General features: G+C 37.8%; 1 protein-coding gene across 4 annotated transcripts in view; it reads left to right on the plus strand.

The window, feature by feature from the left end:
* The window catches only part of ATP13A3 (ATPase 13A3), a 92,812-nt gene that overhangs the window by 44,713 nt on the left and 23,672 nt on the right, over positions 1–24,427 (plus strand). For all 4 annotated transcript variants that reach the window (XM_059391261.1, XM_059391264.1, XM_059391263.1 and 1 more), the window contains 13 exons: positions 2,623–2,773; positions 12,584–12,700; positions 13,519–13,536; positions 13,630–13,783; positions 13,879–13,999; positions 18,708–18,832; positions 20,414–20,589; positions 21,778–21,900; positions 21,983–22,062; positions 22,650–22,692; positions 22,778–22,887; positions 23,185–23,281; positions 24,142–24,214. In XM_059391261.1, the coding sequence (XP_059247244.1) occupies positions 2,623–2,773; positions 12,584–12,700; positions 13,519–13,536; positions 13,630–13,783; positions 13,879–13,999; positions 18,708–18,832; positions 20,414–20,589; positions 21,778–21,900; positions 21,983–22,062; positions 22,650–22,692; positions 22,778–22,887; positions 23,185–23,281; positions 24,142–24,214 (1,388 nt within the window). The remainder of the gene's footprint in view (positions 1–2,622; positions 2,774–12,583; positions 12,701–13,518; positions 13,537–13,629; positions 13,784–13,878; positions 14,000–18,707; positions 18,833–20,413; positions 20,590–21,777; positions 21,901–21,982; positions 22,063–22,649; positions 22,693–22,777; positions 22,888–23,184; positions 23,282–24,141; positions 24,215–24,427) is intronic.

The following is a 24,427-nucleotide window of genomic DNA, read 5'->3' on the forward strand; positions in this document are numbered from 1 at the left end:
GGGATCATGACCTGAGCCGAAGGCAGCTGCTTAACCAACTGAGCCACCCAGGCGTCCCAAGTGTGTCGTCTTTTCCATCGCTTTGCTTTTTAATCTTCCTGTGCTGTTGTGTTCCCATTTGTAATTTCAGATATATTGGGACTTATTTCTGTAATTCCTCGCCCCAGTTCAAACACACATTTTCTCAAATTTCTCTTTCATATTTGCGTACATTTTCTCAGAATTTATACATTTTAATCTTTTACTGCTTGTCCTTAAACTATTAATGGTTGTCTTTAGTATCTTAAGTTCTTGGGTGTCTTTATTGGGTTTCTCTAACCCCCAGGAAACCCACGGACTATAGAGTACTTTTTTGATTATTCCCCTCCCTTATTTATATGTATTTGTTGCACAGTATTTTATGATTAGGACTTGGGTTTTATACTCTGCACGCTGAGATTTCCCTCAGTTCAGGACTGTCTTTGCCATCCACTGCTGCTTCAGTCCTGCTCCCCTGGACTGCATTGTCCTCTTCTGCAGCTGCATTTATTGGTGATGCTTTCGTTTTCACTTCTGAAGGATGGCGTAGCTGCGTAGCTTTCCAGGGTGTCAGCGGTTCTTCAAGCACTTTGATGGTGTGATTCCATTTCTCCCGACTCCTTTTCTTTTTTTTTTTTTTTAAAGATTTTATTTATTGGGGCGCCTGGGTGGCTCAGTGGGTTAAGCCGCTGCCTTCGGCTCGGGTCATGATCTCAGGGTCCTGGGATCGAGTCCCGCATCGGGCTCTCTGCTTGGCAGGGAGCCTGCTTCCTCCTCTCTCTCTCTCTGCCTGCCTCTCCATTTACTTGTGATTTCTCTCTGTCAAATAAATAAATAAAATCTTTAAAAAAAAAAAGATTTTATTTATTTATTTGACAGAACGAGATCACAAGTAGACAGAGAGGCAGGCAGAGGAAAGCAGGCTCCCTGCTGAGCAGAGAGCCCAATGCAGGACTCGATCCTAGGACCCTGAGATCATGACCCGAGCTGAAGGCAGCGGCTTAACCCACTGAGCCACCCAGGCGCCCCCGACTCCTTTTCTTACTCTTGTTTTAAGAATACTTCTTTATCCTTGATTTTTGCAGTCTCTTTTTATTTGTGTAGGACTCATTTGCTTCTTGATTCCAAAGATTCATGCTTTTCTTAAATTCTGGAAAAATTGCAGCTTTTTTCCCTATTCTCTTATGACCTTCCCCCCATTCTTTGTTTTCTCCATCTGGGAATCCTAACCATAGGTTAAATAAGAAACTGCATTTGGTTCTTTGTAAATCTGATTTTCCTCCTTTCCCCCTCACCGTGGGGTTCTTTTTCTGTCTTTAATTTAAAAGTGCCCCCCTTTTTTGCATTCTTTCAGATTGCCATTCTATTATCTCAAATTTATGGGATTCTAATTCTGTCTTTGTTGTGTCTGTTGAGCCATGGGAATGTTTCCCAGTGCGTTTTTTAATTATGGACTTGGACTTAGAAGAATTTTTCTGTGCGATTTCTTTGTGGCTGTGTTGTGGGAGCTCCTCTTTAGAGAATATTGACTGTGCTTGGCTGAGAGTGGTATCAGTGGTGCTAGATGAGCTTTAATGCTGCTTTCATAACCTGAGGATTTCTGGACCTGCAGTAGCTGTGTTCAAACCCAGATCCTCTCCTGAACGGTGTAGTGGTTCAGAGTTGAGGTCCTAAAGCCAGACCTCCTGTGTTTGAATCCTTGCTCTGCCACTTAACATACTTTGTAACCTTGGAAACTTACTTCACCTTCTGTTTCAATTTCTCCATCTGTAAGGTGGGGACAATAAAACCTATTCCTCTGGTGTGAGGAGAACATGAATCAGATATGTTTAAAAAAGTTAGTAGAATGGTGTCTAGCGCATAGTAAATATTATACAGATATTAACTATTTTCTTGAACTTTGTGGGGGGGAAGAAATTAAGCTTATTCTTAGTTATGCCTTTGGTTGTGTAGTCCAAGATGCTCCATTTTTTTAAGTTAATACATCCTTTTTCCAAGGATGTTTTTCAAGAGCACTGGCTATTTTTGGTGAAAAAGATCCTCTCAGTTTGAACTCCCCACTTTGTACTTGGCCAGGATTTTGTCTTCTGTTTCTGTGTAGGTATTAAAGCCCAGGGCCTTAGGGTGCTGAGCTGGCTCCCTTCCCTTCCTCCTCCCTCGCAGAACTCAGGTTCATACTCCTCTGTTTTTCTTTCCTTTCATTTTTGGCACTTGAAAATTTCCTTTTCATGGTTACGAGCTTGGTTTCCCATTGAAAAGATCATGTTACACATTCATTTTGTATTTTTGCAGAAGAGATTTTATGTATTCTGATCTATCATATGCCATAGGCAGGAATTTTAATTATTTGGTATCTGGTATTTTCTCTCTTGGTTTGTCTGGCATTATTATTTAGAATCTTTGGTAATATGGTATTTTAGTTAAGAATAATTTACATGGAAGAAAATGTTTTTGAATGTCAGAAACTATAGTGAAAATACATGCAGAAATGCAAAATTTTAGTTTTATATGCAGAAATGCATATTTTAATTTTATAAAACAGTATGTATAGAATATTTATTGTCTTGGGACTTATGAATCTAATTCAGTACATTTTTTGTTTAGTTTCCTTTTGCCAGAAGAAAATGTTTGCAATGAGATATTGGTAAAGTCTCAGTTTGTTGCTTGTATGGCTACTTGTCATTCACTAACAAAGATTGAAGGAGTGCTTTCTGGTGATCCACTTGATTTGAAAATGTTTGAAGCCATTGGATGGGTAAGTTCAATATTTTAAAGCACAAGTAATTTTAAGAAAAATAATAGTAAAAACTACCTTGCAGAAGGAGATTGTTTCTGTTAGTTGTTTTGATGGTACCATTAAAGGAACTAGATAATTTCCAAAGATACATCCTTACAAAAAGATTCATAATTCTGTAAAAAAAAAAAAGTGTCTGTTATAGGTAAATTAACTCACTTAAACACCTTTAATAGAGGATGACCTGCTCAGGTGCCTGCTTTATGTTTATAGCAGAAGTCAGCTCTCACCAACTTGGGGTAGTAGGCTCTAGTCAGTAAGATGATCTTCAGCAGCAACAGTTGTTGACCACGGTGGAAAGTACGGCCAGCCAGGTGTCTTCAGTGTTTTTTTGTCGCTATTTTCTACGTTCAGTGTTTAGAGACACACACATACACACACATACATGTTTATTTGTTTATAGCTTTCTGTTTGTTGTTGGTGATCATTTTAATTTGAGTGCTTGCTGTGTTTTCTGGTTATCACTTCACAGCATTGAGTTCTTTTACAGATGCAATAATGAGCTTGGTTTTGAAGTTCCCTTATGACTTCTGAATTAATTATTTTCTCTGCGTCAGTTTTCTTTTCCCCCTCCCTATACTTGGTTTTTTCCTTCATGCTTTTGGTTTTCATTATACATCTAGATGGTACTTCCATGTTTAAGAATGAAGGTTTGATTTGATAATTTTGGGTAGTTAGGATTTTATTCTTGCCTGTAGTGTGTTAGCCTGTTTTCTTGAGATGTGTCTTCCCTGAGGGGGAAGACTGACCAAGGGGAGTCCTGAGGGTGAGGGCTCCAGTGGGCGTGCCTCTGTCCAGAGGTGCAGAGTTACTTTACTAGCCTTTTAGGTTGCTCTCCTCACCTGCTCCCACAATACTTGCCCTGGCGGAGCTGTGTTCTGGAGTGCCGATGCTCCCATTAGCAGCCCTTCTTCCTCCCAGGTAGGTAGTTCATATCTCTAGGTGGTGACCCTGGTTTTCTTTTTTTTTTTTTTTTGGCTTAGCTCCACTCTGGCTGTTCACAAATGTACTTTTCCTATATGTCCACTTGTATTTACTCTGGGCTACTACTGTTTCTTTCATTGGTATATCCATTAGTATGTTTCAGTTTGCCTTTTATATTTATATTTGAAATCCTTTTCCTTTTTTTTTTTTAACTTTCTGTTTATTTCTGTAGGTTTATTTATTTGGTTATTTATTTATTGGTATTTTAGTTAATGTTTTGATAGGGAGGGAGATGAATGGCTGGCCATCTTCTGATAGCCCAAAAGAAATGCTTACCAAATTTAATTCCCAAAAGGCTTACAGAGAAAAATTTAAGAGTAAGGCCGAATAAGACTGATCAATTTTGATGTTCTCTAAAACTTCTCTCCAGCTGAACAGATTTTCAGTAGATTGAGTGTTCTGTTTGTAGGTCTTAAAAAACAACTGGTTTTATAGTTAAGTTTGTACAATTGTATGTTTTGTTTACTCAGAGATGCTCGATGTTTGAGCTTACCACGGAGTATCAATGGAATGTTTTCACATAACCAGACACTGCTGTTATGTGATGTGATCGATGCCATATAAGATAAATTTCAATTTCAGACATGTTAAAACATGTCTTGCTATCCACTTGGTTAATTAGACACAGTTCCCTTCCCAGTCATTTTCCCATTGATTGATTCCTTCATTTTTAAGTCAAATTAGTTTATTGCTTCGTGTATATATGTATTTAATACACATTTTGTTGGAATTATTTCACCAAAAATAAGTGTTTTTAAATTAATTTTCAGGCAGTTAGGGTAGTAGTATCTTAATCAGAAATGTTCAGTCTGAAACACTAAACTCCTGTCTTTGTGCCTCAGTATGTGCTTGATCCAGTGTTTCTGCTAACCATATCTGAGTTCCATATTTTTAAATTTAAATCCAATTTAGTTAACATATAGTATATTCTTAGTTTCAGGGGTAGAATTTAGTGATTCATCAGTTGCATATAACTCTCAGTGCTGACTTATTTCCATCCATGTCATTGCAAATAGCAAGGTTTCATTCTTTTTGATGGCCGAGTAATATTCTGGGGTGTGTGTGTGTGTGTGTGTGTGTGTGTGTGTGTGCCACACATACCACATTTTCTTGATATATTCATCTGTCGATGGGCAGCTGGGCTCTTTCCATATTTTGGTTATTGTGGACATTGCTGCTATAAACATGGGGTGCATGTGCCCCTTGATTCACTGTTGTTTTGTCCTTTGAATAAATACCTAGTAGTGCAATTGCTAGGTTGTAGGGTAGCTGTATTTTTAATTTTTTGAGGAACCTCCATACTGTTTTCCAGAGTAGTTGCACCAGCTTGCATTCCCACCAACAGTGTAGGAGGGCTCCCCTTCCTTGGCATCCTTGCTAACATCTGTTTCCAGAGTTGTTACTTTTAGGCATTCTGACTGGTGTGAGGTGGCATCTCATTGTGGTTTTGATTTGTATTTTGCTGATGCCCAGTGATGTCAAGCATTTTTTCATGTGTCTGTTAGCTGTTTGTATGTCTTTGGAGAAATGTCTATTCATGTCTTCTGCCCATTTTCTTGATTGGATTTTTGTTTTTTTAGGTGAGTATTGTGAGTTCATTATAGATTTTAGGTACTAGCCCTTTATCTGATAAGACCTTTTTGAGTATCTTCTCATAGGCTGCCTTTTAGTTTTGTTGCTTGTTTCCTTTGCTGTGCAAAAGCTTTTTATCTTGATGAAGTCCCAATAGTTCATTTTTGATTGCCTCTGGAGACATGTCTAGCAAGAAGTTGCTACAACTGAGGTCAGAGAGGTTGCTGCCTGTGTTCTCTAGGATTTTGATGGATTCCTGTCATATTTAGGTCTTTATCCATTTTGAATTTATTTTTGTGTATGGTGTAAAAAAGTGGTCCAGTTTCATTTTCCTGCACGTGGCTGTCCAATTTTCCCAATGCCATTTGTTGAAGAGACCTTCTTTTTTCCACTGGATTTTCTCTCCTGCTTTGTTGAGGATTAGTTGACCACAGAGCTGAGTTTCTCTATTCTGTTTCTCTGTTCTGTTCCATTGATTGTGTGTCTGTTTTTGTGCCGGAACCATACTGGGGTTTTTCTGATTCCATACAAATTCTAGGATTGTTTGTTCCAGCTCTGAAAAATGCTTGTGGCATTTTGATAGAGATTGCAGTGAATGTGGGGATTGCTTTGGGTAGTATAGGCTTATACTTAAGCCTATGTTAAAATGTTAAAATATTTTAATATTAATGTTAAATATAATGTTAAAATATTTTAATGTTTAATGTTAAAATGTTTTAATGTCTAAAGTTAAAATACTTTAACAATATTTGTTCTTCAATCCATGAACATGGAATGTTTTTCCATTTCTTTGTGTCTCCCTCAATTTCTTTTAGAAGTGTTCTTTAGTTTTCAGAGAAAAAAATCTTTTAACTCTTTGGTTAGGTTTATTCCTAGGTATCTTAACGGTTTTTGGTGCAGTTGTTTGTTGAGTGGAATCAGTTACTTGATTTCTCTTTCTGTATAGAAATGCACCAGACTTCTGTGCATTGATTTTATATCTTGCCACTTTGCATTCTGTATACTGAATTCATGTATCAGTTCTAGTTGTTCTTTGCTGGAGTCGTGAGTTTTCTACATATAGTATCATGTTGTCTGTGAAGAGTGGAAGTTTGACTTCTTTACTGATTTTGGATGCCTTTTCTTTCTTTTTGTTGTCTGATCACTGAGGCTAGGACTGCCAGGACTCTGTTGAATAACAGTGGTGAGAGTGGACATCCCTGTCATGTTCCTGACCTTAGGGGAAATGCTCTCAGGTTTTCCCTGTTGAGGACGATATTTGAGTCTTTCATATATGGCTTTTATGAAGTTGAGGTATGTCCATTTATCCCTGCATTGTGGAGGGTTTTATCGAGAAAGGATGCTGTACTTTGTCAAATGCTTTTTCTTCAGCTATTAAGACGATCATATGGTTCTGATCTTTTCTTTGATGTGGTGTATCACGTTGATTAATATGCAGATGTTGAACCATCCCTGCCCAGGAATAAATCCCACTTGATTGTGACAAATAAACCTTTTTTTTTTTTAAATTTTATTTATTTATTTGAGAGAGAGAGAAAGCACGAGAAGTAGAGGGTCAGAGGGAGAAGCAGACTCCCTGCTGAGCAGGGAGCCTGATGCAGGATTTGATTCCAGGACTCTAGGATCATGACCCAAGCTGAAGGCAGTTGCTTAACCAGCTGAGCCACCCAGGCACCTGTGAATAATCCTTTTAATGTATGGTTGGATCCTATTGGCTAGGATCTTGGTAAGAATTTTTGTATCCGTGTTCATTAGGGATTTTGGTCCATAATTCTCCTTTTTGATGGTTTTTTTTTTCTGGTTTTGGGGTCAAGGTTATGCTGGCTTCATAGAATGAGTTTGGGTTTTCCTTCCATTTCTGTTTTTTGAAAGAGTTTCAGAAGAGTAGGTATTAATTCTTTAAATGTTTGGTAGAATTCCCCTAGGAAGCCGTCTGGCCCTGGAGTCCTTTTGGTTGGGAGATTGTTGATTAATGATCTGATTTCCTTGCTGGTTATGGTTCTGTTCAGGTTTTCTCTTTCTCCCTGTTTTAGTTTTGGTAGTTTCTATGTTTCTAGGAATTTATCCATTTCTTCCACATTGCCTAATTTGTTGGCATATAATTGCTTATAATAGTCTCTTGTAATTATATTTCTTTGATGGTAGTTGTGCTCTCCTCTTTCATTCATGATTTTTAAAAGTAATTAATTTTTATTTATTTTTAAAAGGTTTTATTTATTTATTTGACAGAGATTACAAGTAGGCAGAGAGAGGGGGGGAAGCAGGTTCCCCGCTGAGCAGAGAGCACGATGTGGGGCTTGATCCCAGGGCCCCGAGATCATGACCCGAGACTAAGGCAGAGGCTAAATCATTGAGCCACCCAGGCGCCCCCATGATTTTATTTATTTGGGTCCTTTTTCTTTTCTTTTTGACACATTTGGCCAAGGGCTTATCAATCTTGTTAATCCTTTTAAAGAACCAGCTTCTAGTTTTGTTGATCTGTTGTTTTATTGATTTCTGGTCTAATCTTTATTATTTCTCTTCTGCTACGTTTAGCTGGGTTTATTTGCTGTTCTTTTTCTAGCTCTGTTAGGTGTGAGGTTAGTTTGTGTATCTGAAACCTTTCTTATTTCTTGAGGAAGGCCTGTATTGCTGTATACTTCCCTTGTAAGCCCACCTTTGCCGCATCCCAAAGGTTTTGAACTGTGTTTTCATTTTCATTTGCTTCCATGTATTTTTTTAATTCTTTAATTTCCTGGTTGACCCATTCATTCTTTAGTAGGATATTCTTTAACCTCCATGTATTTGTGGTCCTTCCAGATATTTTCTTGTGGTTGACTTCAAGTTTCACAACATTGTGGTCTGAAAATACACATAGTATGATCTCACTCTTTTTGTACCAGTTGAATCCAGATTTGTGACCCAGTATCCCAGTATATGATCTATTTTCGAGAACGTTTCATGTGCACTTGAAAAGAATGTGCATTCTTCTGCTTTAGAATAAGTGTTCTGTATATATCTTTCAAGTCCATCAAGTCCAGTGTATCATTCAAAGCCCTTGTTTCCTTCTTGATCTTCTGCTTAGTTGATCTGTCCATTGCTATGAGTAGGGTGTTAAAGTCCCCTACTATTATTGTATTATTATCTGTTGATTTATTTAATTTTATTAATTGATTTATATATTTGGTTGCTTCCAAGTTAGAGGCTTACATGTGTGCAGTTGTTAGATCTTATTGGATAGACTCCTTTATTATGGTATAGTGTCCTTCATCTCTTACTATAGTCTTTGGTTTAAAATCTAGCTTGTCTAATATAAAGATGGCTACTCCAGCTTTCTTTTGATGTCCATTGGCAGAGAGAGAGAGTAGGCAGAGAGGCATAATAAATGCTCACTTTGAACCTGGAGATGTCTTTGGGTCTAAAATGAGTCTCTTGTAAGCAGCTTATCAACAGATCTTGTTTTTTTAATCCATTCTGATACCGTGTCTTGATTAGAGCATATAGTCCATTTACATTCAGAATAATTATTGAAAGATACAAATTTATATGTATCAAAAATGGATCTAAAAACAGTCTACATTGGTTATCAGATATGGCTGGACCTATAGTTTTCCATGACAACATTTGACACTGAACTCCCAGACCACCATAGGGAATGACTGCCTTGGGCCAAGAACTTTTGCCATATCCATTACACTCATCTGACCTTTTTCTCAACAGATTACCACCTCTTTTATCATTTGGAACTCTAAGAAAGAGAACATTCTCTAATAGAGAAAAGTAATTGAAGGATTTGAGTAAATTTTAACATGCTGAATTTTATAAATATATGGTATTTGGAGAAATTTGTCACTGGGGGGAAAGCAGTTAATGCTGACTTTTGGTTGAATAAAACTTTTCTTTTTCTGGAAAAAAAAGATACTAATTTAGTGCTTTTGTATTATGTGTTAACTCTCTGTTCCTGTAGATTGTGTCTGTTCCTTTCTAGTCGTTATTACTTTTGGTCTCTCTGCCTGAAGCATCCCCTTTAATATTTCTTGCAGGGCTGGTTTAGTTACATGAATTCCTTTAGTTTTTGTTTGTCTTGGAAATTCTTTATCTTTCCTTCTATTCTGAATGAAGACTTCCTGGATAAAGTATTCTCGGCTGCATATTTTTCCCATTCAGCTCATTGACTATATCATGCCAGTTCTTTCTGGTCTAACAGGTTTCTGTGGACAGGTCTGCTGCCAGCTTTATGTGTCCTCTTGTCTTGAGCTGCTTTCAGGATTTTCTCTTTATGGCTTTGTAATTTGCAAGTTTCACTGTAATAATCTGTTGTGGTGTTGACCACTTTTCATTGATTTTGAGGGGAGTTCTCTGTGCCTCTTGGACTTGAATGCCTGTTTTCTTCCCCAGATTAGGGAAGTTCTCAGCTATAATTTGTTGAAGTAAACCTTCTAACCCTTTCTCTTGCTCTTCTTCTGGGACCCCTATAATATGGATATTATTTTGCATTATGGAATTGCTGAGTTCCGTAAATCTACCTTAGTGATCTAATAGTCTTTCCCTCATCTCTGCAGCTTCATTATTTTCCATAATTTTATCCTCTGTATCACAGCATTGTTCATCCTCATTTTTATGACCTCCACTTGGGACTGCATCTTGACTATAGCATTTTTAATCTTGGCCTGACTGGATTTTAATTCTTTCATCTGTATAGTGAGGGATTCTCTCATGTCTTCATTGCTTTTTTCAAGCCCAGCTAGTATCTTTATAATTGTTGTTTTAAATTCTAGCTCAAACATCTTAGTTATATCCATATTGATTAAATCCCTGGCTATGAGTATTACCTCTTTTTCTTTATTTTGGGGGAAATTTCTCCATCCTGTCATTTGTCAAGAAAAGAAAAATAGAAAAAGAGGAAAAAAAAAACCAATAACAACAAGAAGGGACGGCTGGGTGACTCAGTTAGTGAAGCAGCTGCCTTCAACTCAGATCATGATCTTAGGCTCCTGGGATTTAGCCCTGCTGGTTCCCTGCTCGGCGGGGAGTCTGCTTCTCCCTTTCTCTGCCCCTACCCCTGCTCGTACTCTGTCGCTCAAATAAATAAAATCTTAAAAAAAAAAAGTAACAAAAACTTCAGAAGTGTTTCTGGTGTATGCTGTGTGCACTCTGCTGTTGTGTTTTGGCTTCTCCATCCAGCTGGTCTGTCCTCTCCAGAGTCCTTCTGTGCTTGTAGTGGGGAGTGTTTGGATCTTTAACTTCGTGTGCTTTGATTTGCTGTTAATTTGGAAAGAAAAAAGCCTGATCCAAGACAGGAGAAAAGGAACAAAAATGCAGACAGACAAAAAACTGTAAACTCCTGATGCCAAAGAATGAGAAAGAATGAAGGAAAAAAGAGTGAGGAAAGAAGAAAAGAAGAAAAAATATATAAGCCTGTTATAAAAAATAAGAGTAGAAAAAAAAAACCAACAAATGAACCAAAAATTATAAGTCTGATACCCCCCAAAAAAGATAAAGAGAAGAGAGAAAGAAAAAATATAAAGTAAAAGATAAAAAATAAGAAATGGAAAAATTAAAAAAATTTAAAAATTAAGGAAGAAAAGAAGAAGCAAGTCTGGTCCTCTTTCCATCAGAAGCTGATGTTTTGGAGCACTCTTTAATCAGTAGACTTGGTACATGTGGAAGCCTATGTTGGTCTTCTGAGGGAGAGGCGTGCTGTGCTGGTTTACAGGCTGGCTTGCCCTTGTAAAGATGCCCCTGTCAGGTCAGGGGGCAGGGTTTAGTGTAGGGGACTGCAGCCTCCGGGGAGGCATTGTGTTTCTCTCAGAAGTTGCACGGAGCTGGTGTGGGGCAGGGATGGTGGTGGAGGAGGAAGGATATGGCATCATTCTACCTTCTTGTCCCTGGGGAGGGAGCTTCTGGCTACTGTTCTGCAGAGGCCCTCTCAAAAAAGCCCATAATCTCTTGTGTCCCAGGCCTTTGTCATTTCCCTGTTCTTTACCTGTCTGGTTCCTGGGCTGTCAGTACCCTTGGTGCCACGGATCTTCTGTATTTTTATCTCCAGCCTGTGGCTGGGATTCAAAACTCCCAAATTTCAAGGGGCCTGGCAAGGTGTGTACCCACTCCCGTCCCTATCCCAGAGGAGAACCTTGTGGTGCACCAGTACTATGTTGTCCAGGAAGAACAGTCATACAGCTCACACACACACAGGCTAGATAGAGTTCATGTAACTCACAGCGGAAAGCTGCAGCTCAGTCCCCAACTCTGTCTCAGAAAAGCAGTTGCACAGAGGCTGAATCGATTGTGGTAGACAGCGAAAAGTGGAAGCGAGGTTATCTGCACTCACTGGTTTAGGTCTGTTGTGGCTCACAGTGGAAAGCTGCTGGGAGGTTATCTGCCCTCTGTGCACACCTCTGTCCCTGCTGAGCTCAGTGGCTCACAGCTGACCTTTTGTCCTTGGAGAGGCAAAATACGCTCTTCCAAATGTATGATTGGAAAGCAGCACTGTCTCCCACATGCGACCCAAGGGGTCTCCTGGTCTTGGCTTACAGTGTGCTCCCCACCTGCTGGGGTCTCTCCTGCTCTCTCCCTCTTTCTTACTTTGCTGCTTGAAAGGGTTCCTGCTCCTTTGGGGCTCCTTGGGTTTCCTCCCCTCCCAGTTCATGGCTCCAAACCCTGCATCTGCCACATTCTTTCCAGCTGTGCAGATTGTTTTCTTATTCCTACTTGCTCAGAATGGTTGGATGTTGATCTGGCTATGTTTGAGGGACAAGGCGAGCTCAGCTTCCCCCTACGATGCTATTTTAAATCCTCCCCTGTGCTCTGTATACTTTTGCATCCTTTCCTAGTAGCAGAAGATAATCCCTGGATGACAGACTGAACATTTGTGGTACTGCAGGAGTCTTCTGGGTTTTTTTTTGTTTGTTTGGTTTTTTTTTTTTTGCAGAGAATCTAATTCAGCAGGTTGTAAGAGCAAAATGAGAAGTTTTTCTCTGTTCTCTGGTTCTTTATCTCACTTCTTACCTCTGCTTCTCATCTTCCATGGGTTGTCAGAACTTTAACTGATTTCGCTTATATTTTACTCTACTCACTAGTAGTGTTTGTTTATTCCTTGGGCACTGCCTTTTTTTTTTTTTTTTTTTTTAAATTACTGAAGGTAACCATAATGTATTTTAGTGTTTTGTTTTGTTTTTAAAGTAGAACCAGTGAATTGAATTTTATGAAGTAATGTGTTGGATATTTTCCTTTCAGATTCTGGAAGAAGCAACTGAAGAGGAAACAGCACTTCATAATCGAATTATGCCCACTGTGGTTCGTCCAGCGAAACAGCTGCTTCCTGAATCCACACCTGCAGGAAACCAAGAAATGGTGTGAAATCACGTTAAGTTGGATAATAAACTGTTGATGCTCATGTTTAATCCTCATTTTGAAATGTTGCTAGAAAATGAAATCACATGTCCTTTATTTAACTTATGCAGATAAGAGTATTTTAACTGCATTTATCCAAAGCTACACACCTGATGTGTTTCAAGCACTATTTTTGTAAAACATTAAGATTTAATTCTCTTTACCATTACTTTTCCTTCCTGTTTATTGAGCAACTTATTGTCTTGTGATTTAGATACATGGTGATTTATCTTTTTAAATTGCAACTATAGGGGCGCCTGGATAGCTCAGTTGGTTAAGCAACTGCCTTTGGCTCAGGTCATGGTTCTGGAGTTTTGGGATTTAATCCCGCATCGGGCTCCCAACTCCATGGGGAGTCTGCTTCTCCTTCTGACCTTCTCTGCTCTTATGCTCTCTCTCGCTCTCTTTTAAATAAAATCTTTAAAAAAAAAGAAGAAAAAAAATAAATTGCAACTGTATTCTTAGGATTCAGTGAAAGATACGTGGAAGGCTTTAATTTAGGTGAATTTTAAATTATGTTCCCCCTTAGTTTCTTTTAGTACTTAATATGTTAATATTTTAGGATAGCAAAATTATTTGAAAATACTGAAGGATGTATTTTTATTAAATGAGAGGTAGTAGAGAAGCAGTCTTGAAAACTGAGTTTGAAATAATCAAAGGTCCTTGCTATTTTTTAAGTAATGTTTTGTGGATGTATCAAGTTTTCATTTTTTTTTTAAACTTGAGTACGTTAATGAACCTAAATGGTATTTTCTTTTTTCTTTTCGCTTTATTTTTAGGAGCTGTTTGAACTTCCAGTAAGTAAAGAATGTTTACTTGTTACTTAAGTGTACTTGCTTTAATTCTGAAAAAATAGTAAATGCTTTATGCATCTTTTTGAAATTACACAGGCTATTTATGAGATAGGAATTGTTCGCCAGTTCCCATTTTCTTCTGCTTTGCAACGTATGAGTGTGGTTGCAAGGGTGCTGGGAGATAAGAAGATGGATGCCTACATGAAAGGAGCACCTGAGGTCATTGCCAGTCTTTGTAAACCTGAAACAGGTAAGGAAGCAACTAGGCTTTGAGTGAAATTCTGGTATTTGGGTGAGATTGTATTTGCAATTTTAACAATAACATTAATTTTTTCCTTTTTAAAGTTCCTGTTGATTTTGAAAAAGTTTTAGAGGATTACACTAAACAGGGCTTCCGTGTGATTGCTCTTGCGCACAGAAAATTAGAGTCAAAACTCACATGGCATAAAGTACAGAATATCAGCAGGTAAGGTTGATGAACGTTTTTTCTACAGTTTTTCCAATAATGTTCGTTTATATGAGTCATATATGGCAATTTGTATGTTGTATTTATTAAATATTTGTCGAATGTGTGCAACTGCACTTAATGCAGTATTTTGTTTTAGGTGATTGAGATACAAGTACAACTCTTCAGGACTCTTACCAGTTTGTTTGTTAAATATTTATCTAGTGCCTGCTATGTGTCAGGCATGTTTTAGGAATACAGTTTTAAAATGTAAGCATAATTCTCTTGTATTTTATTCTTCCCAAAGAATCTACTTGGTTTTGCCCAGTGGTTGGAGCCAAGTATTATTTTGGTCAGAGTTTCATGAGTCATAATATCCAATTATGCCAGTATTCTTTCCCAACTCCCAAAGGTCGAGTGACATTGCCATCATCACATTTACTTTTCTCTAGTCTTCCTCTCTCCAATTTGTGTTCCACAGTGCCTCCAGAGCTTTTTAACATTCGGTTCTAATACCAGTCTCCTACCTGGAATTCTAGTAAATAGCCTCCCGTCATCTACTAGAAGAGTTCACCATCAGGAATATGCATCAGGAAAGAAACAAAACACATAACACTTAATTGGAAAAAGGGAAAGTGATAGAAGCAGATAAAAAATCAGAAAAAGGTATCATACAAGGGCACGTGGGTGGCTCAGTCAGTTAAGTGTCTGCCTTTGACTTAGGTCATGATCCCAGGACCCCTCGTAAGGCTCACTGCTCAGTAGGGAGTCTGCTTTTCCTTCTCCCTCTGGTCCTTCCCCCTGCTTGTGCTAACTTGCTTGCTCTCAAATAAATAAATAAATAAAATCTTAAAAAAAAAAAAAAGAGGCATACAAATGGCCAATGAACAAATGGAAATTGTAGTACATTATTTAGTTCTTTGGGGAGCTACAAAATTAAACCACAGTGAGACATCACTTCTCTCCTGAGGTTCGTGAAATTAAAAAGATTGATAATATCAAGTGTTAGTGAAGACTTGAGAAAATTTTAATGAACATGTGTAGTACCTGTCAAAATTTAAATTGCTTATACAGTTTAATCCTGCAAGTGCAGTTCTAGGAATCCAGCTTAAAGAGCTATTTCTACGTGTGTTATGCACAAGTTACGCACAGGTTCAGGGTTTTTTTTTTTTTTAATTATTTTTATTTTTTAATTATTTTTTAATTTTTTTATAAACATGTAATGTATTATTAGCCCCAGGGGTACAGGTCTGTGAATTACCAGGTTTACACACTTCACAGCACTCACCATAGCACATACCCTCCCTAATGTCCATAACCCCACCACCCTCTTCCAACACCCCCCCCCTTCAGGTTTAAATAGTGTCAGTAGCACAACAATAGGGCAGTGGTTAAATTACAGACTATTAACGCTTCTTTTAATTACACCTTTTCCTACTATGCAAAAGTAGAGTGTTCCTTTGAAGCTGTTCATAAGCCAGAATAATTAAATAATTAAATATATAAATAATTGAATATATAAATAATTAAATGATTAAAGCGAGGAAACCGTTACCATTATGTGGAAAAAATTCTTGAGTTTTTCCAGACCCCAAAAATAATCTCTCTTAAGCTCTCATAACTTGGGACACGTCTTGCTAATGCAGGCACAATAAATCGAGATAGAGCAAGATGCTCACAGGCACAGTTCAGACTTATGTGGCTTGATGCTGAGGTGCTGACTGTAATACCCAGGGAAGGAGCTTGGGAGGGCCACTCCCAGCTGCTTGGGCATGCACTGCTTCTGAATTGGCTTGCTGCAAAATAAATACTGAATGCAGTTTTGCCTTTCCCCCTTTTTTCTTGAAAGTGAAAAGTCTTCAGATTTCTTTGGGTTTTTGAAAACAAGTACTGATGTAGGTCTTTTGTAAAAGTGTCCTAATGCAAGCTTTTGAAAAGCAGAGGATTCCTAAGCCTGAAGAGTTAGGGCAGTGTTTATAGTAGAATCCTGGTTTTCTGAATGAGAACTAAAGGAGTGGAGCAGATAGCCCAATAGCTAAAAGGAAAGCTATGTTAGGAATTCTGCCTGTTCACACAGAATGTTTGGGGGATGTGGTTTAAGCATGAACATTTCAAAAAAAAAAAAAAGAAAAGCAGTAACCAGCAGATGGGACTGATCAATATGTATAGTTGGGAGGTGCAGTAAAATACTGTGTTCTAATTCCTATGAAGGACACACGAGGCTCTTCTTTTTCTACAGCTCCACCTTTTGCCTTTTTTTCCCCTTTAAGACTAACTACTGATTTGTCTGTAGTTCTTGAATCTGTCCTAATCAGACATCCTTCCATGCCCTTGAATAAGCTATTCCTTCTGCCCAGAATATCCTATCCCTGTCAACTTTTCTCTCTTTCTCTACTGCTTTCTCTCTTTCTCTCCTTCTTTGGCATCTGTAAACCAAGACCTTCTCTGTCTTTCCATTCTGTCTTACAGGGGCAGGTTTTGGCATTTCTCTTACTGCTTGAACTTTTACATCTTGAGTTGAATATTGTATTGTTCATTCATTAGAGGACAAATTTCCATGATCTGTGTCATTTTATTGTTAGGAAACCAGTAGTAGCCAGAAATTAGCAGGTCATGGGAAAATGGTTATAGTACTTGGACCCCAGGGTTTCACATTGGTACAGATTTGTTCCTTGAAGTGCATTTTCACCTAAAGGCTCATTTCTCCTATCACCACCAGCAGTGTCATTTTATATTGTTTCTTAACTATTCTTTAATACCTTTACTACCCATAGTTATAAATTATATTTCAAAGATTGTTTAGGGTCTAGAGCTTTGTACTTAAAGTGTCTTTATTGAATTTTGTGTCAAAAAAACACTTCTTACTGGAAGTCTGAAATTTTGGTTCCTAACCTCAAATCTTCTTTCTCCATCGCGGGGGAGGGGTGGGGGGGGTATTTCTGGGGCACCTGGGTGGCTCAGTTGGTTGAGTTGTCCAACTTGTGATCTCAGTTGAGGTCTTGATGTCTGGGTCATGAGTTCAAGCCTTGCATTGGGCTCCTTACCGGGTGTGGAGTCTAATTTAAAAAAAAAAAAAAGAAAAAAATAATTCTGTGATAGAATTTTAGTAGCTTGAGATCCCCCCCCCCCAGAGATTTTATTTTTATTTATTTGACGGAGAGAGAGAGGTCACAAGTAGGCAGAGAGGCAGGCAGAGGAGCCGGGGAAGTAGGCTCCCCACTGAGAAGAGAGCACAATGTGGGGCTCGATCCCAGGACCCTGAGATCATGACCTCAGCCAAAGGCAGAGGCTTAATCCACTAAGCCACCCAGGCACCTCCGTAGCTTGAGATTTCTTAAGAATGTAGCCATCTCCATGATGATGCTGAAGCACATGTTATTTTTGCATGCACACTTTTTAAAAAGGTTTTACTTACTTATTTATTTATTTGAGAGAGAGGGAGGAGGAGCAGACTGGGGAGAATCTCAAGCGGATTCTGTACCAAGTGTGGGACTTGATCTCATAGCCTCAGATATGACTTGAGCCAAAGCAGAGCTGGATGCTCAACCAACTGAGCTACTCGAGCGCCCCTGCATATATCTCTTTGCCAGCATGTCTGTTTTCCCACAAAAGCCCCTTGAGGGTAGGGATCATACCTTTTCATCTTTGACCTTCCAGGGAATAGTACTGCTACTTGGTGCAGAGTGGGTACTTAACTTTTGAAGGAATAGCATCTTGATAGCTATTGAATATTAATATTTTTTAAAGGAAATTTTCTTTAAAGATTCTATTTATGTATTTGACAGAGAGAGCAAGTGAGCTCAAGTAGGAGGAGCAGCAGGCAGAGGGAGGGGGAGAAGCAGGCTTCTTTCTGAATGGGGACCCTGAAGCAGGGCTCGATCCTAGGACTCTGGAATCATGACCTGAGCCGAAGACCGATGTTTAATGTTTGAGCTACCCAGGTGCCCTGAATATTAATAAATAATGTAAGAGCTCCATCTCTGGGGCTCATTGTCAGACTGCTAAATAGTTTTTGTATCACACTGCCAGGATCAAGAATTTGATCAAGAGTTTAGGGGCATCTGGGTGGCTCCTTGGTTAAGTATCTGCCTTAGGCTCATTCAGGTCATGATCCTGGAGTTCCAGGATCGAGCCCCATATTGGGCTCCCCACTTAGTGAAGAGTCTGCTTCTCCTTCTGACCCTCCCCCTTCTTGTACTCTCTTACTCTCTTTCTCTCTCAAATAAATAAAATCTTAAAAAAAGAATTTGATCACTTCCAAAATCATCAAAGGCTTGATAATAATGAATGCAGTATAACAATGTTGAATGTGCTTATGGTCAAGTTTTTTCCTTTTCTCTTAACATTTATTTTAGGCTGTGTTATATTTGAGGGCCAGTAAAGTATAGATTTATTTATGCTCATTCATTTTGTGGGTAGAATACAAGATGAACATTTTTCACTACTTCAGGTGTTCAGTGTTTTAAAAGATAACATTTTCACGTTATCCTTATTTCTCACATTTCAAAGGGTAATGTTTTATTTCAGAATATGCCTCTTGGGAATTATTTTTCCAGGTATGAATTTTTTGAGATACTAAGCTCGATCACACATATATAGGGCTTATTCAGCATATAAAATGTTTCAATTTGTAATTTATGGGAATTTTAATTTGCTTTATTAATAAGAAGAGAAAAGTATTTGTTCTCTGGGCTAAACCATTTTGTGTTAAAATTTCTTTTTTCTGCAGAGATGTCATTGAAAACAACATGGATTTTATGGGATTAATTGTAATGCAGAACAAATTAAAGCAAGAAACCCCTGCAGTACTTGAAGATTTGCATAAAGCCAACATTCGCACTGTCATGGTCACAGGTTAGACTTTATAAAAGGACACAGGAAAAATTGAATGTGACTCTTAAGAGTTCAGGTTATAGGATATTGTGGAATGATTAGTTACAAAAGCATATAGTGACTCCATCCTACCTTGCCCCATTTCAACTCAGAGTGTTTTTTAAAGGTATAACTTTGCACAACTCTCCTGAGGCCTAGAAAATTCTTTTTATAGAAGTAGTAAAACAGTGAAGGGTGTATTGTAAAAATTTAGATTTTGCTCTTTTTTGTTGTTCCTCTAATCATATATTTTTTATAGCAGTTATTTTATTTTGTGTAAGCTGTTTGTTTTTAAGATTTGTTTTCTGTACTAGAGCATAAGATTCTAGAGAGTTAAGAGAATGTTTTGTTCGTTTTGGGGTCTTGTGTAGTTTTTAGAACCATACCAGATGCATGGAAAATGACTAATAGATGTTTGTTAGAATTACACTTTTATGTGTAAGAGTATGTTTATTTTCATTGCCTGAATGTGTACTAGTGAAAATAGCCATTGTTTGATTGGTTTTTGATTTCTGACGACTATATCCAAATGATTCTCTGGTGTTACTATATTGTTGATATTAGATAATTCCCATTCCTTAGTTGTGTGAAATTGTGGCAACTCTTACGTATTTTTTTCTTAGTAAATAATAAGAATTAAGATAGTCATTCTATGGCTCATTTATGTGTTCACTAAGACTTAAGGGGAAAAAGCAATTGACGTTTTTTTGTTTCAGACTCTGAGATCCATCTAATAGCAAACTTATCACTATGTAGCTCAAGTAGAAATTTATTAGCATCCCAGCAATTCCTTGGTTCTAAGGATTGGTCCTTCAAAGCACTTTCCATCTCTGTCTCTTTCCTCTCTTTCCCTGCCATGACGGACTGTGACCTTTGTCCAAAGGGGGTCTGTCTGGTCACAAGAGGCCACCGTTGGAAATAGTGTGTGGGAATTGGGGGAAGAAATCCTGCTGCCCTTCAGTTTTGGCAGCAGTGGGCTTTGCAGACCTTTCACATGCCTCTCACATGTGTGGATATTTTCTTGATCCTATCCTTACAGGGCTTCTTTTCATTTCTCTCCTCCTGACTGAGAGGATATCTATCTTCTCTTCCTATCTTGTGAAGATTGTATTCTTGTTTACCTGGCTCATCGTTTTGCTTTCGGAACCTGTTCCTTTTTTCCTGTGATACTAGGTATTCTTGTACAGACCCAGTGACTCCTAAGTTATTCCAACAGATATTTTTTGAACACCTGCTCTGTGCATGTGCAGCACTGTTCCAGGTGTCGCTAGGTACTACTAGTGCCTGACCCGAAAGAGATCACAGTGTATCTGGCTTTAAAAATTGTAATTGTGAGAATGGTATGACTATTCAGCATATGTGTGCTTGAATTATTTGAGGCTTCCTTCGTAAAGTATGTTTTGATTTTTGTCGTCTTTTAAGATTCAAGAGTAATACTGTACATTATCTTCATTTTGCCAAGCACAGTCATGGGGTAGTAGGTATTCTTGATAAATATTCATTGTTGAATACATTTATGTTTCCATTTTAATTGTAATGCATTTTCAATATTTTGAAAATTAGGTGACAATATGTTGACTGCTGTTTCTGTGGCCAGAGACTGTGGAATGATACTACCTCAGGATAAAGTTATTATTGCTGAAGCATTACCTCCGAAGGATGGGAAAGTTGCCAAGATAAACTGGCATTATGCAGACACCCTAACACAGTGCAGTAATTCATCAGCAATTGACTCAGAGGTATTGTCAAGAAGAATTTTCCTTTTTGAAGCTTGCTTGTTTGAATTTAGTCTGCAAAAATAAAAGGTGGTGCATTAAAAAAACACAACACAACAGAAAATAAATGAAAACAGACACCTGGGCCACATCCTCAGAGATTGATTTATCAGGGCTGGATGAGACCCAGCTACCTCAAATTGTGATTTCTGACGAACTTGAGAAGCACCATTTTAAAGAATGAAAATTCCAGATATTTATCCTATCTTAACCGTTTAAGAAGATTTATTTGAGAGAGGAGAGAGAGTGTGTTAGAATGGGTGAGGGGGCAGAGGGAGAAAATCCCCAAACAGACTCCCTGCTGAGCTAGAAACCTGACACAGGGCTTGATCCCACCACCCATGAGATCACTACCTGAGCCGAAACCAAGAGTGGCCACTTAACAGACTGAGCTGCCTAGGCAGCTATTTTAAAAGTAATGATAAATGATGCAGGAGGTCTATAATATTTAGTCCATGTGTTATTTCATACCGAAGCTGATTTTTAGCCTTTGTTGGTTGGTTGGTTGTTTTTAAAATAACCACTATAGGTAGATTACCTTAAAACTGAATTTCCTTTTACTTTTAATAAACATTAAACTTTCATTGTTTTATGTAAATTATCAAATAAAAGAATTTCATTTTAGATCAAATATATATGTGATTTTTTTTTTAAAATAAAGATTTTATTTATTTGACACAGAGAGAGTACAAGCAGGGGAAGAGCAGGTAGAGGCAGAGGGAGAAGCAGCCTCCCTTGCAGAGCAGGGACCCTCGATGCTGGGCTTGATTCCAGGACTCTTGGGATTATGAGCTGAGCCAAAGGCAGATGCTTAACCAACTAGGCCACCCAGGTACCCCTAGATCAAATGTATGTATGTATGTATTTATTTATTTTAAAAATTCTTTTAATTTTTATTTATTTATTTGACAGACAGAGAGAGATCACAAGTAGACAGAGAGGCAGGCAGAGAGAAGGGAGAAGCAGGCCCCTTGCCGAGCAGAGAGCCCAATGTGGGTCTTGATCCCAGGACCCTGAGATCATGACCTGAGCTGAAGGCAGAGGCTTAACCCATTGAGCCACCCAGGCGCCCCATAGATCAAATGTATTTAAAATAGGATTTTATTACTTGGTCTGGCTGCCTAAATATTGTTTTAAATGTCTCATACACAGGCTATTCCAATTAAACTGGTCCATGATAGCTTAGAGGATCTTCAGGTGACTCGTTACCATTTTGCAATGAATGGAAAATCATTTTCAGTGATACTAGAACATTTCCAAGACCTTGCTCCTAAGGTTAGTGACATGGGTTTATGTATGTGTGTGTTCACACAAATAAACTGTGAACAGTATTTTAAAGAAATTTATTTTTTTCCAGTTGATGTTGCATGGCACTGTGTTTGCTCGTATGGCACCTGATCAGAAGACACAATTAATAGAAGCATTGCAAAATGTAGAGTAAGTATTTTTTTTTTTTTATTTTTATGGATTTTAATGTCATTTTCAAAACTGGAAAGGTAACTAATATTTCATGTATATAGTATTGTCATCTATCAGATAGGTGAGAGCTCTGAAGTGCCTTTTTAAAAGAGGTTCATGTGCTAATTTGTTTAGATAAAGTACAATATCTACAGTTCCTTTTCCAGGTAATATCTGTAAGGTAGAGTTCATTTACTCAGCTTGTGGAAGTGACTTCATAGATTGTATAAATAATTATGTTTAAGTTTTAGTGTAAAAGTAGGTTACTAAAGACTGTACAGACCCAAGACCTTTGCTCTCAAGATAAGGAAATTGAGATGCCAGATGATAAACTGATTTGCCCAGCTTGTGACAGAAATGGGACAATAACCCAGGTCATTTGACTTGCAAGCTGATGCCATTTGCAAAAGCAACATGCCTGTAGTCCTTGCGATAAAAAGATTATTTAGTTCCAGTGGGGAGGTCTCAGTCTATTAGCTCTTCATAATAACACAGGAGGAATCTTAAGTTAAATGTTGTTTGTTTTAAAAAGGTAATCAAAATCTTAATGTAATTTTTGTTTCTAGTTACTTTGTTGGGATGTGCGGTGATGGTGCAAATGATTGTGGTGTAAGTATGGTTTTTGTGATTTATAGTTCTTTAGTCTAAGTCACATTTATAAAAACTTAACCTCTTTTCTTCTTCAAACCACTAGGCTTTGAAGCGGGCACATGGAGGCATTTCGTTATCAGAGCTCGAGGCTTCAGTGGCGTCTCCCTTTACCTCCAAAACTCCTAGTATTTCCTGTGTGCCAAACCTTATCAGGTAGCACAAATTCAACATTATCTCTTTGTGATGTTCTCTGCTAACGTAGAAAAAAAATCATCATAGAAATTAATATAAATTCGTTGTGATGCTGTGTTAGTATATTCGATCTCTGACTTCATTAGCAGCAGGTCGCTACTCTTCATCTCTTTCAGGTTCTGCTTTAGTTTTGATCTTTTGGTAGAAGAGTGCTTTGTCATAGCTGTTGAATGTTGATGTTCATCAGTCAGGATATTACTGTGGCTTGGAAGAGGAGTTCAGATGCTTATATTGATATGCCAACATTTGTTTTCCCAGGGAAGGCCGTGCTGCTTTAATGACTTCTTTCTGTGTGTTTAAATTCATGGCTTTGTACAGCATTATACAGTACTTCAGTGTTACTCTGCTATATTCCGTGAGTACTGACTTTGCTTACAGAGATGGTGCTTTTGTTAAGGCATTTAAACCAAAAAAATGGAGTATGTATGCATCCACTAATTAGGGAACTTACATAACTAACATCTATGAATTTTCCTTTAGTTTATTATATTTTGAGTAGCAGATTGAAAATCTCATTAATCTGGAATAGCATTTTCTTTAAGGCTGACAGTTTTGGCTAAAGCTCTGTGAGTAAAAGATGATTGTATTCTTTTTTTTTTTTTTTTTTTTTTTTTTTGCCTTTAGCACAGATTGGGCATCTTTCTGAGAGCTCTTCAAAATGTTAAGCTGTGACATATTTCACATTTGTAGTTAATTCTGCTAAACATTTACAGAAAAAGGCCAGAATGAGAAAGATGTTTCAGTAGTAGTTTGTAGGACTTTATGCATTTGGAGAAAACTGTAAACGGTGATGTCTGTAGGTACTCCATCAGATTTTATAACTGAAGTGATCTCACTTTAGAATTTTCTCAAAACAAACAGTAGTGACATCCCCGGGAGCTTTTGTGAAGTTATCCCTTTCTACCATTTGTAGAAAGGATCAGAAGGGATGGTGTTAGACGGATATTAGGAAGCTTTGAGATACTAGTTTCCAAGGGTGTTGAATATAATAAGTAAGAGCTTGTCAAAAAGCTTAAAAGATTTTACTATCAAAGGCAAATGTACTTTAATTTTTAAGCAGGTCCAAATATTACTTTAAAGTTGTTATTGATTGTGGGGGCTGGGGCGCGGTAGAGTGGGGGAACTAAAATCAGAGAAGAAAAATCTAAAGCCGGGGAAAGTGGTATAAAAATAGTTTCTGAAAACTAATTATGGCTTTTAAAATTACTTTTGCAGATCTTAAGTAACCTAGGAGACTTCCAGTTTCTTTTCATTGATCTGGCAATCATTTTGGTAGTGGTATTTACAAGTGAGTAATTTGCTTTAGTATTGATTTAAAAGCATATGAAATTCTGATTAATTCCTTAAACTTTGATAAATTTATATCAATAATTATAACATAGGGCATACTTCTTTCCTGTAAATTCTTTTTTTTTTTTTTTTTTTTTACTACTAGTTATTTTTATTTGCTCTCATTGTTTTATTCTTCTTTCTCCATCTTTTTCTTCCACTGAGCAGAGTG

The sequence above is a fragment of the Mustela nigripes genome, chromosome 2 (genome assembly GCF_022355385.1).
Source record: "Mustela nigripes isolate SB6536 chromosome 2, MUSNIG.SB6536, whole genome shotgun sequence".
Taxonomy (NCBI): Eukaryota; Metazoa; Chordata; class Mammalia; order Carnivora; family Mustelidae; genus Mustela; species Mustela nigripes.